Consider the following 14803-nt stretch of genomic DNA (forward strand, 5'->3'; position numbering starts at 1 on the left):
TTGAGCACTCACAGCCTTCCATGCACCTTCTTCATCTTCGACCAGACATCCCGCCCTGTCATCCTTCTTTGTCTCTAGCGACTCCTGCTGTCCGCTCCCTTGCTAACCCATATTGGCTCATTGCCCTCACTGCTAGCCTCACCTATCGGTTATCCTCCGCCACCCACCACTACTATCGGGTCAACTGACCTCTCCAACCATCCTTCTAAGCTGGTAGTACGGTAAAACTAAAACCCTAACCCTAAATCACCAATTTAAACCAGAATCTCAGCTCGTCGGAGTTGCTAATCTCGCTGGAGAAGAAGGCTAGAGCATAAATCTTAAGGATATCGCATGATAAGAAATATGAATGATTTCACCCTCAAAATTTCATTCGCATGACATTTAGTTATTCTATCAGATTCAATGGGTGGCTCTCTTGAGAAATGATAACGACCTGAGGGGTGCAAATTAATTAATTTAAGGTACCACCAATCTTCATTAGTTCAACTAATAATTTTACTTATCTCAAATTGAGCAATCATTTAAAAAAACTAGTGTTATTGCTTGAACTAAGGAGTGTAAGTGTGTACCCTTAAATTAATTAATTTATACCCTTAAGGCTATGTTTGGAAGAAGGGAATAATATCCTGAGAAAGGAGATCATCTGAGGGGATTTTGAGGGCAATTTGCTTCCTTAGGAAAGAATCCTTACTAGGTTTTTATTCCCTGCTGTTGTTTGGCAACTAAGGGGATGGAAATTCCGGAAAACAAAAATAGTCTCAAAAATCAGAAAAAAGGGAGAAAATTCAGAAAAAGCTCAATATCTTCATTCCACCATGGAACACACCAAACATAACGAAATAGAAGAGCATCAACATGAATTTTGCAAGCAATTAAACGAAATTATTGTGTCCAGCGATAGATAGTGACATACTTGGCATATATGTAGTGATAAGTTTCAATGAACATGCCGGTGTTAAATATTCATGTTGTTGTGTAACTAGCGCCTACTAATTCTCTATTGTCCTTGTGCAGTATCTACCAGAATCCAGCTATTGTACAAGCAGCAACTGCAGCCTTTTGGACATCCACGTTTCTGTGATGCAAACCTGCACTCGTTGTGTGGCTGCGAGCAACTCCAAAGACTTCCCTATGTTTCCAAATATCAAAGGGAAGCATTGTTGCCAAACTTTGTGGTACACTTACATTATGATGTAAATATTCCCCTAAGCGCAAGTTCATTGATTGTTTTTAACAGTGAGATCGTGTGTCAGAAGATATCTGGTCAAAGCTTCAAACCATTTCAGTGACCTTCATGTGTTTACCAGTACCATTTGTAACCGGCCTCCAACCATAAATGTTCCCTTATACATAAGCCCATTGGTTACACAATGATAAACATCAGATATTTGGACAGGGAATAGATAAGTTAAATGGTGATTCTTCAAACTAGTCCGCGAGCATGATTTGTTGCTTTAGGACAACATGAACTTCTCTTGCTTGCTTGTCTAAGCTACAAACCTTTCCTTGTGCATCACTATCACCGAATCCCTGCAAAAACCATGAGAAACATGATGATAGTTGAAAGCTTTCCTTGTCAATCAACAATTTCCAAGGAGAATGTACATTGTATGTTGAAGAATAATGGAGTGTGGTGATATCAAAGAAACAACTGAATAAGAATTGATATCAAAGAAGCTAGCATACATGTCAAAAGCAAGAAACTAGAAATGTAGTTGATTGAAAATAATGTGGGCACAGTTTGGTATTTTGAACTAACAAGGAGAAATTTGGGTTGTGGTACATTGGGATTGTTAAGTGGCTGCATATGTATGATCTCTGTTTACATTGGGAAATATTTATCCAATTATCTGTACACAACCATGAATGACATGAGTTAACTGGAATGATTAATCAAGAGACAAATTCTTATAAAGTAGTTCACCAGACAAGGCTATTGGAACCATTTCATGAACAACGGACAATGCAGAAAATAGGATCCAAACCAGTTAATATGTTATTACCAGTGCCAAACTAAGGCAGAGGAAATTAATGTGAAGAAATTAGCAAATTATACAATTTTACATATATTCAGCAACAAAGTATACATTTTTACATGCACATGTGAACAAGAAACATACACATATATGTTTATGAATGAAACAAGAAAGACATTTTAAAGACAACCAGCTTGGGGTGCTATTGCAATTGAGCTCAACTGATCCATGTCAAGTCTAATTTTAGTCTAGCCATCAATGCAACTAGAATAAAGCTACATATCCAAGTATAAATAACAAATGGGGTCTCAAGTTACATAGTGTTAGGCCAGCAGCAGACAAATGGGGTCTCAAGTTACATAGTGTTAGAATAACACCGGCAGGTTCATTGGAAACTTATCACTACATATATGCCAAGTATACCACTATCTATCGCTACGCAATAATTTTGTTTAATTGCTTGCAAAATTCATGTTGATGCTCTTCTATTTGGTTAATGGAATGAAGATATTAAGCTTTTTCTGAATTTTCTCTATTTTATGATTTTTTGAGACTATTTTTGTTTTCTAGAATTTCCATCTCTTTGGTTGCCAAACAGCAGTAAGGAATAAAAACCTGAGCAGAAATTTTTTCCTAAGGAAACAAATTGCCCTCAAAATTCCCTGAGAGGATCTCGTTCCCTAGGATTTTCTTCCTCACTTCCAAACATAGCCTAAACGACCCAACCGGCGGAAGCGATGGGACGATGAAGTGGTGTCTCAGCCCGCCTACCTGAAACTAGCAGGGGCACGATCGATCACCCAGAATCGCCGCGCACGGCCATAGTTCTCCGCACGGCGCCGTCCTTGCGCGCGATCGCGCTTCGTCGATCCACCCGCTGCAGACGGCAATGCGTGCATGGACACCGTGCCGTGCCTCCCGTCAGGTCTGGTTTCTGGTGGGTGAAGTGTCTCTCCTTGAAGGAACGATGTGGGCAGATTCGTCTGCAGAACGAGACGGGCCGTGGATTAAGGGATGTGTTTCCTGCCAAATAACTACTACGCGCCTACGCGGTTTGTAATTTAAACGATCTGGACATTGACCGGCGCCGACGACGACGAGCTCCTCATGGGGAGATGGTTCCGGGAGCTGGACGTGGAGTGGATTCTCCATAACGGTGGGGAAGGAGGAGACATGGTGCAGCTCTAGCTGGAAGACGGGTGCGTCTCCCTACAAGATTTGATGGAGAGGTAGATCCGAGCCCTAAAGACCATGGTGCAGGTGCTCTGCATCACGCAGCTGGAGCTCCGCGCCAAGATGTCGACCGTCGGCGGGGTCCGGAAGGCCACCCAACACTTCTTGCTGCTTGCCAGTTTGCCACCGGAAAAAGGGCGGAGCGCGAGCAGGAGGTGGTCCAGTTCGAGCGGTTCGCCGAGGCGAGCATCCTCAGGATGCTTGCCTTCGTGGACACCGTGGCCACCGCCGCTCCGAACGACCACCAAGCGCCGGAGACGCTCCCGGAGATGCTGCAGGCGTATGCCTGCGTCGCGGATGACTTGCCGACCGTCCTGGACTTGTTCAGAGAAGCGTCCAGCACCACCTCCACGTTCGACGCCATGAACGCTGTCTTCCTGCGGAAGAGGAAGAAGCTGAGCGACGCCATATGGAGCATGATGGAGCAGGTCAGAGCTTCCTTCTTCACGGACGACTGTAGACAATTCTCGCCGGAGGTCGGGGGCGTCCACGAGACCACCAGGCTGATGATGAACTACATCACGCTGCTGTTGCGCAACGAAGGTGCGCTCGATTTCGTCCTGCAGGACCACCACCACTTCAGAATGATCGTGTCCAGACCCGACGACTCATGCTCGGTGGTCAACCTCATCAAGGATACGATCTCCAGCTTGGAGAACCAGCTCGAGCAGACGTCCTATTCCATCTTGGACCCCGGATTGCGGTACATATTCTTGATGAACAATTGCAGCTTCATTTCAAAGAAGGTTTCATCCTTGCTCCTGCTGTCTTGGACTATGATCCAAGATAGCAAGATCCCGAGGTCCAGAAAACGAGATTCCAGGGAAAGACATCCCCCAATGAAGGACTATTGTAACTAACCAGATCCGAATCTTCCGCAAGAAATAGAGACAGATTCCAATCTGGATGGCCTCGTCAAGATCCAGAGGTACATAGAAGCTGACCTCGATGTGTCTTGTGGGGCAGTGCTGTCTTGCTTGTACGATGACGGTTTCCGGAGATGCAGCGGGGCGCTGGCTAAATTCGAATCAGAATTCCAAAGAACTTACGCCGCGCAAAAGCTGTGGAAGGTTCCAAACCCCGAGCTTAGCGAGAGATTGAGCAGAGCCGTCGTCGAGAAAGTCATTTCAGGTTACAGCGAGTACTTGGCGGATCGAACGGGGAGAGGGAAGAGCAACAGATCCCCAAGAACACTCCCCTTGAATTGGACGTGCTACTGACAGAGCTGTTCGAGATAGTTATTCGTGTTGACCATGGAAGATTAAAAGGGCCAATTGATGATTTGCCATCGTTAAAAATGACATTCATTTATTTATCACTCTGGTTCACAGTCATAAGCTCAAACGGTCTCATATGTCATATTGTCATTGACTTGTGTAACATTATAATTAAATAGGTCAAAGTTTTAGATGACAAATTATCAAAATTTCCAAATTAAAAAAATAGTTTTCATTGGCATACAGAATACTCCGTATTTGTTTTGTACACTTGTGCACATAAAAAGAATCCCAAATGTTTCAGTGATGTGGTAGATGTTACAATATGTTCACCGCAAAAAATATTAAAACGAGAAAAAGACAACTTTTATAGACGAGAGGAGATAGACGGTGCGGGAGGAAAGAGTGTGCGTGAGCGACGATAGTTGGTGAACACATGGACGGCCGAGCGTGCACGGGTGGCATGGCGCGGTGCGAGTTGGGCCGACAAAGCGCGCGGGAGAGTTGGGTTGAGCACGCGGGCGAGGGAGGGAAAAGGGAGGGAGGAAAGAAGATCGGGTCGGCTAGCGCTTGGGTCAAAGCTGAGAGGGAGAGAAAGATTGAGCCCTGGAGAATAAAGAGAAAAAGAAAAGATAATTAATTTTAAAATTAAATTTAATGAGTGATTTGAACTTGGATTTTGACTTTTGGATTAAGATTAATTCAGATAAATATATTTGAATTGTGATTTGGGCTTGATTCTCGAGCTTTTTGAGATAAATAGAATTAAAGGATTCGAATTTGAATTGTATTTGAGCTGAATAGAATCTAAGAGTAGTTTTAAAATTGAGAGATATTCAATTTCAAAACTCCACACAAAGAAAAAAAAACCTCAAACCAAAGTATACAGACCAATTTAATGCAAGGACTATTTTGAAACTGACTCTAGTGCATCTTATCGCACTTGATACATATACGAATGTATATATATTAGTCTACTTAATCATAAAAAGTCTTCAATATAGTCTATGACTCATATTCTATCTGTTGAGTTATATTGATTTGGAACTTTCTCTCTTTAAAGGTTATACTTCTGTTTATGTGTTTTTGAGGAGCGTTGGGTGAACAAGGAGTATGCTTTCTTTTTTGTAAGAAATTTATAAGGCGTCTATTCATCTCCTCTCTATTTGTCCATCTCGGTCCTACAATTGATATCAAAACTGGTTTGATCACTAGTTGATTTTAACAGGCTTTGTAATCCATATGCGACACGGAGAGAAGTGAAAAGATTCTGTTATTCGATGGACGAGACTTTTCATACTGGGAGGTGCGTATAAAGGCTTATCTTCTAAGCCAAAAAAGTTTAATATGGGAAGTAGTTGATTCCAGCTACGAGATTTTTGCTACTTGCATGACTTAGATTCAAATTGAACAGTATGAGACCAACAATAGGGCCAAAAATATTTTTTTCACTAGCCTGAGTCGGAATGAGTTTGACAGGATTCAACACCTCCGTACTGTCCGGGAGATCTAAACTACTCTAAGTATCTTCTATAAATGCACTAATCAGATTAAGGTCAGACGTCAAAGCACATACGACCAAGAATACCAAATATTTGTGTAAGAACCTAATGAATTTTTGGATGCTATGTTTGATCATTTTGATGGAATTGTGAGTAACATTAGATCCACTGGTGTTTTACCCTGCTCTAACCATGAGAGAACGATCAACCTTCTCTGTACTCTCGATCGTATTATATGTGAAATGAAGATCTCAATCATTAAAAAATCATCAAATTACAACACGTTAATTTGTGATAAATTCTTCGACAAGCTCAACACCTCGGTCCTACAATTCCACGTGTGCGTATGTGCTCATGGATCATCAGTAGTCGCACTAAGCAGCTGATTGGCTGCCGAACCACCTCGAGATAACCTCGGTTTAATGCTCCTTGGACGGTTGCAAAGTGCAGCGCCACACGTACACAGTGGCTGACACGCTGGCGTGCTCGCTCGCTTCCCTCCAACCAAGCTCGTCGTCTTATCGGTGTGATTCAATGGCGTGCTACCGCAATGCCGCCCGGGAAAGTAGCTCGCGGCACCAAGTTTGCAACCACAATGCCATCGCTGCTGTGCGTGACGCCGCCAGTGCACGTTTCAGCATCATGGCATGTGGTCACTTCTGCTGAGCTACGCTGAACCTTGTCGATGGAGCTAGCTGACTTGAGCAACGGATGACGAAAAAACTCAATTTTTTGTAAGACCACATGGCCTGGCGAAGTGCGCGTTTCACTAAGCTATGCTTCCCTCCCATTCTCGGTAGTCGGAAAGCATCACCAGGTCCTCTAGATCTGAAGGCAAGGTTGGAAACTTTGCCGTGTACCGGGCAGGGGTGTACTAACTAACACGGTCTAATGATTGGCGTTTGAGTGCCGGCAAAATTTAGCCTGCCAGAAGTCGAGTTTATGAGACAGACGCATCGCATCCCACATTCCTCATTTCAGGGGAAAGCAATGGTTGATTGATGATTAGCTTGTACTAGATCAATGAGAAAAGGAGGGTGCATTTCTACACAATTGTCTGAGAAAATCTTGGTTGTCTCTGGCAAAGCTTGAAACTGAAGCTTTTGAATAACATGAAAATTTCTACGGTAGAAGCCATTCATCAAGCTCTTTCGAATTGTATGGTTTCTGCAAGTGATTTTCTGGCAACAAAGGTGATTTTTTTCCCGTCGGCTAGCATGATCACAATGTATTTTGTGTGCACTGGCTGGTGCATGAAACTTAGGCTCTGATTGAATAGGCTGTGGCTTTAGAGCTTCAGCCTAGCTAAGGAAGCAGCTGTGATTGTTGAATTTTGGTTGTTGGCTTTTACAATAAACTTATAGCTTCCCAGCACACTAAAAATCAAAAAAGTTCCTCTCAATCTGCTTCTCAGCTTCTAGTTTATTTCAGCCACAATTATAGCTGATTGGCTATCCTAACTAGAGCTACAAATCAGGAGTAAAGAATAGGGATTTCAACAATCAAGGAGGTGCACATCTACCAAATATACAACGCTATTCCTATCTATTATTGATATTGTCGTATCGGCAAAAGTGCCATGTCGATTGAGGCACATGGTAGGCATAATATTTTGGCTAACCCCCTCCCCCTGGGTATCAACCGAGAGCATGCTGAACATTGAGTCTGGACTGAAAATCGAGGAAGAGTGGCGATGGCAATCCTTTTGTAAAGATATCCGCATACTGTGAAGAGGATGGCACATGAAGAACTCGTACATTGTTGAAAGCAACTCAGTCATGAAAAAATGGAGATCGATCTCCACATGCTTTGTGCATTGATGTTGCACCAGGTTGGAAGAGAAGTAGATCACTGAGATGTTGTCACAGTAGGCGATGATGGCTATCTTGAGGAGGTGGTGGAGCTCGGTAAGGAGTTGGTGCATCTAGCATGCTTCAACCACCACATATGACCAAGGAAAACACTGTAGCCTGATGTGGATTTCCAAGTGACCGGGCATCCAACCCAGTCGGCATCAGAATATACCACAAGATCGTGATACGAAGAATGGGTCAGTTGCAATCCAGAGGTGGTAGTACCCTTGACATAACGCAGGATGTGTTTGACAAAGTTGAGATGCGGCTCGCGAGGGTCATGCAAATGCAAACACACCAGCTGCACAACATGAGAGATGTCAGGACATGTGAATATGAGATATTGCAGGGCACCAGCTAGACTCTGGTAAAGAGTTTGATTGGAAACGGGAGGTCCAACACTGGAAGGAAGTTTGGAGCGAGTATCAAGAGGGGCATGAAGTCATACTGGCATGTTCTAGGATCTCATGTGCATACTGTTCTTGAGATAGAAAAAATGCCATTAGTGGTGCAACGAGCTGACACACCGAGAATGTAATAAAGGTCTCCAAGATCGGTCATCGAGAACTCATGACGAAGAGAGGTAATAATCCGACCAAGGAGGGAGGCACTAGAAGCAGTGAGAATAATATTATCAACATAAAAAAGAAGATATGCAGTGGAGATGTCTTTGCTATAGATGAACAAAGTGGGATTAGATTTGGAAGGAGTAAACCTGATGCTAGTAATGTAAGTAGCAAAATGACTGAATAGGTGCGAGATGCCTATTTAAGGCCATAAGGAAGGCATTTTTTAGGTCCAACTGGTGGATAGGCCAGTTGGCAAAAAGTGTGAGGGGAAGAACAAGCCGAATGGTGGCGGGTTTGACAACTGAGCTAAAGATCTCCTCAAAATCAATGCCCTATCGGGTTTTTTAGTGAGCAAGACATCCATCCATATTGAGTTTATGGCAAAAAACCCATTTACCAAAAATGATGTTGGCATTGGCTGGACATTGCACCAGCTCCCAGGTGCAATTGGTGCATAATGCCTGGAACTTGTCAAGCATAGTAGAGCACCAATTTGGATCATTCATGGTGTGTCTTCGACAAGGGCAATATGGTGGAGACGATGAGGTAGAGGATGTCACGAGGCAGGACACGCTTGCTAACTTTGTCACATGCGGCCATGATATTATCACACCCGATTTCAAAAAAATAAACTAGATGCATTCCACATGTATGCCGAGATCATGTTCCATACATACGGTGATGTCATAAGTGAAATCATTACAGTGTCATTACATAACGATATAGTTCATTACAAAAGGACCCGTAGATCTTAAAGAAAACACTAGGATAAACCATCAACGATAGCGGGTCTTCCATCAACCACATGCGTTGTCCGGGGCAGCGCTAGCCTAGAACATGGTCTCTAGGTCGAAGGCTTCTTCCTGGAACTCTACTTCATCATCAAGATCTGAACAACAATAGGTCGCAGCGGGAAAAAAGGGAAAAGAGAAAAAGGGTGAGTACACAGAGTATTCAACAATTGTAGGAAAACATGACATGAGGGTTTAAGACAAGCAATGATTGACTCTAGTTTACCACAACTAAGCCATCATAACATAGGACTCAAAAAGACATAGCAGTCAAATTTACTATATGTGATGACACCAACATTAAGGGAAACAGCTCATCAGATTCTAGTCGACTACCAAATTCACTAGGTATCCCACAACCTGGCTACCAACTCATCAAGTTACCACCACCCGACTACCAGAACCAACCAACCATGATCCCCCACTAATCATTAAGAAGTCCAAACCCGCTCTTGACCATGAGCGTGACTGATATATCAGTTTTACACTCTGCAGAGGTTATACACTTAACCCACAAGTTATGATTTTCATCATGCTCGTGTAAGCTTTACTTGCACACTTCCGAGGTGTGCGGCTAGAAAGCCACTACAAAGCCTTTACAATGCCCCTCTCAACATGTGTCTATCCACTGAGGTTTCACCGCCATACATAAGTCGAGTACACCCTCCACCCCAGAAGCCCCCGCTTGCGCCTTATGATTTCAGGAAGTACACCCTTCCTTTCCCGCACCACCAAATGATCTACACCATGTTGAGAGAATAGTGAATTACTCGGCTAGACCCGTTCCATATCAGGCTTGTGGTTGCACTGTTGTGTCGGGTTACATATCCATGAACCGGTCCTTAGGATCCCAAGCAGGGACTACCACCAACCCACAATGCATACCCGCACCATCATCATACCACCTCCTGCTTAGAATCCCTATATTCCATGTTGCTAAAAAGATTACCAAATCAAGTTCATGTTTCATAGACCATTAGACAAACTAACATTTAACCCACCCAACTTGATAACACAACCAAGCCATTCTACCCATGACATCCAACTACAACAACAACGACAAGGATAATCATGGAAGAATCTCGTAAACCCTAGCCATGGGATTCATATTGACAAGCATGCAATAAAACTAAAAGACACTTTCCTACAATGGGGCCAATGTGATCAAGGACACTAGCCTTCAGCAGCGGGTTGCTCAAATTCTTCAAAAGTCTGGTTCACGTACTCCTCACCTCCTAATTCAATCGTGACAACTGAAAACAATCAAGCACAAACATCTAAGAAAATTACACTAAACAATAGCAAAGTGCTATAAAAAGCCTACTAAAAGGAAGTACTTGTTGCTATGATCATGTGAGCGTAAGAATCACCTAAAACGAAGCTCGTATGAAAAAGTTATAAAGGATTGAAGTTACAGAGGTCTTTCTGTAAAAAAGTAAGGGCTTTTGGTAAAAACAGAAAGGTCTAGGAGCTTAGTTGTAAAAATTCAGTTACTTATATGTAAATAAATAAAACTACAATAGGCTAAATGTAAAATAACAATAACAGACTTGGGCCTTTTGTGAAAATAGAAAAGTCTAGGGGTTAAACTGTAAAAGACCTAATTTTGGATAATAAATGCATTTATTTTTGTAAAAAAAACCCTAATTAATGTAAAAGGTGACGTCATCGCTGACTTGGCTCAGAGTGCTAATGTGGCACCTACATGAGTATGACGTGGCTGTTGACTAGGACGATAGACTCGTGGATTGAAGGTTGTGGACTTGGTCCACTGATCCATGGTGGATTGGCTCCATACCCCATGGTAGCGCAAAATATGGGCCTTAGATCTAGGATCGGTAGGCCAACGACGACAGAACAACAGCGGTGCCGCCTTGGGTCTCGTCGGAGTCCTGCTAGAGATGCACATTATCGCACTAAGGTGCACTATGCTCTACGGTGAGCGGCAGAAAATGAAGAGGGGCTCATGGGGATCTCACCTTGGTTGTCGCGCACGTAGGAGAGAGATTGGAGATGACTGGCAACGACGGGTTGGAGCTCAACGGGAAAGGTTGTGCGATGATGGAGAGAGGAAGATGAGGGTTGGGGAAGCTTCCTAGCGCTCATGTGAAGCTGATAGCGACCTCAAACGCATCAGGGAGGCCTCGACTACGGCGGTCTTTGTGCGGTCAAGCTCCGGGGCAGCAATGATGGCTCGGGCGACGATGATGAACAAACGAAACATAACAGAGAGGGGGCGGTGAGGTTGGGGGCGGGTTTAATAGGCATGGAGGGAGGACGAGCGGTTGCGAGGAACGGCCACGCACGTCAAGATAAGGGGGCGTGAGCCGGTGGTTGCGGTGGCGTGGTTGCGGGGATGACAGGTGGGCCCGACTTGTCAGTGAGAGGAAGAGAGGGGGAGTGCGTTGGGCTTTAGCTGGCTTCGGCCCATTACACGCGTGGGGGAAGAGTGGTCCGGTCCAGCAAAAAATAAGGGTGTTAAAGATATGATCGTTGATGATTGGTGGCACGAGAACCACCCGGCTAGTCGATGGAGCCGAAGATCTCGAAACAGGCACCACGGTGGCAGTGGGAGGTGACGTTTCTGAACTGTGGCAACACCGGGAGAAGCCACAACATGCGATGTTGGTGGAACGTGCGTCAAAGCAGCATGGGTGACAATCGATGGAGTAGCAGGCACGACAGGCACGCTAGTAGAAGCGGGCACTGGTGCTGGTGGGGGAAACGTGGGTGCGGGCACTGGTACTGGTGGGGGCATCGTGGGTGCGGGCACCACGTCTGGAGATAGAGAGGTAGGTGCAGATGACATCATGGGCGTGGTCACCACATCTAGGGGTGCATAGTGTGGCCAGAGGAAGGAAGGAGGCGGCATGGCTTTCACCTGGAGACTAATACCATAAAAGTGCAAATGGCTTTGCACGATGGATTGATTCAAGTGTATAAGGTTTATATATATAGCCGATTAGCTATCCTAACTAGAGCTACAAATCAGGAGCTAAAGAATCCGGATTACAACAATCAGGGAGATACACATCTACCAAATATACAACACTATTCCTATCTGTTGGAGATATTGCCAGATCGGCAATAGTGCCGTGTCGGTTGAGGCACACGGCAGCCGGTAGAATATCCTGCCTAACAGGATGCAACAGTGAATTTCATGTGTATGATTTATGCAAGGGATGTCCCAAGGTCCAACCACATCTATAAAAATCAATTGCAGCACATAAATAACCTCCAAATAGCACACTACACAACTGGCATTAGCATTGCTGTCACATATTAAACAGGAGAAAGCTATGCTTATTCTCGCAAATCATCTCCGCCTTCTTCTTCTTCATCTTGCTAAAATAATCCTCTCCCCAGCTTGAGGAGCAAACCAATCCTTAATTTCTTGCGCTCTAGGACAAGATGGCCGGGTGGCAGTAGGCCCCGTTGAGCCAGCCGTCGGCGATCTGCTTGTACGCCGCCTCCGTCAGGTGGATGCCGTCCCAGCTCAGCGACGACGCCGGGTTGGAGCACGCGTACGCGCCCTGCATACCGCACCGCGCGCTGTTCTGGTAGTTGTACTTGCCCCCGCCGGCGCCGCAGCACGCCATCAGGTTCGTGCTGAATCCTGCACGCACGCAAGGCATCCATGTTATCGAGCTGCTGACCAATGCCAAAGGAGCAGAGGAAGAGAGGAGACGTGGTGGCGTTTGGTTACCGTAGTTGCCGGGGCTCTTGACCATCTCGTAGACGTGGCTGTAGAAGTCGGCGTACATGATCCGGGCCCCGGGGTACTTGCTCTGCAGGCTGGACACCTTGCTCTGCAGCAGCGAGTTGTGGTAGCTCGACAGCGCGTTGAAGCGCTTCAGGCAGCCGTACTGGTCGTAGTCACCGGCGTTCGAGGTCTGGTACAGCGTCAGGTAGATCGGGAAGCACCCCACCGGCAGCACGCCGGGGACCACAATGTACATCGCACCGAGGTTGATCAGTTGCTGCAGTGATCAAGAACAACGTGTAGCCGTCGATCAGTGACTGGTACGAATCGAGTTCGCGGCGGCAGAATTTAGTCTGTTTCTTACGCACCTCGACGCCCTTGCCGATGGCGTCGACGATGGTGGGGCACTGGCCGCTGGCCTGCTCCGGGGAGTAGCCGCCGAAGATCTGGGCGTTGTAGTCGTTGCCGCCGAACTCGCCGAGGACGAAGAGGGAGTTGGAGAGGTAGGACTTGCAAGCTGTGAATCAAGCAACGTACGTTAATGGCGTGAGCAACCACCACCTCTTCCCTGGACCATGCATGCGTTTTAATGGCGAGTGCCGGCATGAGCAGAGGATGCCTGGCATTGATGACGTACCCTGCGTCGAGCCACAGATGGACGGCATCAGCTGCTGGAACCACTGGATCTGGGTGTTGAGGGGCCCGTTGTTCCAGATCTTGTCCCCGATGCCGAGAGACTGGAAGAAGCCCGAGTCCATGGTCGTCGCGCCGATGATCGCCATGTTCGCTCCAGTCTTGAAGTCGGCGCCGCCCTGCTTCGACGGCTTCAGCAGCGGCAGCCCGAGCTTCTGAGCTGCGCACCGCAGACAACAACACCGCATGTCAGGTCACGCCGCGAGCAGAGTGAGGTGCTCTGTTTTTTGGAGGGAAACGGCGCGTTTGAAATTAACGTGTGCGAAGTAAAGGTACCGAGGAAGTCGACGACGAGGCGGCCGTCGGAGCAGCGGCAGGTGGCGCGGCCGAAGAACGTCTCGCCGTAGGGTGGCTGGGTGAGGGTGAGGCCGGCGGGGGGACCGTTCACGCAGAGGTTGCCGGTGTCTGACATCGAGTCGCCGAAGCTATAGATGGCGTTGAACTTCTGGCCGGAGACGGCCAAGAAAGTAGAGGAGATGGCGAGAAGCGCGACGACGAGCTGAGCCGCCATTGTAGCCAAGTAGCCGTACTCTGAGCTCTACAATTCCTCGGCTGATGAAGATGCTTGCAGGGCTCTGGTCCTAATATATAGAGCGCTAAAATCTCGAGAAAAAAAAATAGAGCGCTAATGGTGTGGGTTGGGATGTAGCTGTTACGCCATTAGCCCACCTCGTGCCAGTCTCCACCGAGCTTAACTACTAGTCTACCATCACTAGGTGGTTGTGCATGCATGAGACGATTTGTTTTTCTTCTCACTTTCTTTCCTTTCTTCTTCTTCTCATGTTTAATCATGTCAGCATCAAACCTTGCTCTGCTTTTGGTAACTACTTTTTAGTTTTTAAGATGTATCTTTTGTTTAGAGGAGAAGTTTGTATATTTTCGGCATGAGATGTCGAGGATGGCTCACCTGGTAGGAGGTGGGGATGTACACCTCGCATGCACCGATACTGGAGTTCTCTTCGGCTCTGATTCGATGTATGTTTTCGTCATGGAAGATATCTAGTTCCTCTCCCAAGTACTATTTTGAAAAAAAAAAGAATCAAGGAAAAGATGAGTTGAGATGACTTGTGCTCTGAATCTTCAGTTTATTTTTTTGAGTTTTGGGTTCATCTAATGACTCAAAAAAAAAAAAATACAAAACCTGTATTCCTGACTGCGTGGTGTCGTTTCCCGCGATCAATTTGTGATGTTACAAGAAAAGGAGGTTCGGTGGACATGAAAATTTTGGTTAGATATTTCCTCCTTTTAATTCATTTGTCTAAT

General features: G+C 45.7%; 1 protein-coding gene and 1 pseudogene across 1 annotated transcript; one reads left to right on the forward strand and one right to left on the reverse strand.

The window, feature by feature from the left end:
* The first annotated feature begins 2876 nt into the window (after positions 1-2876).
* LOC133930270 (exocyst complex component EXO70E2-like) lies at positions 2877-4621 on the forward strand (annotated as a pseudogene).
* Positions 4622-12327: 7706 nt separating this feature from the next.
* LOC133930834 (GDSL esterase/lipase At5g45910-like) lies at positions 12328-14176 on the reverse strand. The gene is made up of 5 exons (XM_062377594.1): positions 13817-14176; positions 13485-13700; positions 13216-13364; positions 12851-13124; positions 12328-12760 (listed from the first exon to the last, which is right to left on the reverse strand). The coding sequence occupies exons 1-5, from the start codon at positions 14049-14051 to the stop codon at positions 12546-12548; spliced, it is 1089 nt and encodes a 362-aa protein (XP_062233578.1). The 5' UTR covers positions 14052-14176; the 3' UTR covers positions 12328-12545.
* Between the last annotated feature and the right edge of the window lie 627 nt (positions 14177-14803).

This window comes from Phragmites australis, chromosome 10 (genome assembly GCF_958298935.1).
Source record: "Phragmites australis chromosome 10, lpPhrAust1.1, whole genome shotgun sequence".
Taxonomy (NCBI): Eukaryota; Viridiplantae; Streptophyta; class Magnoliopsida; order Poales; family Poaceae; genus Phragmites; species Phragmites australis.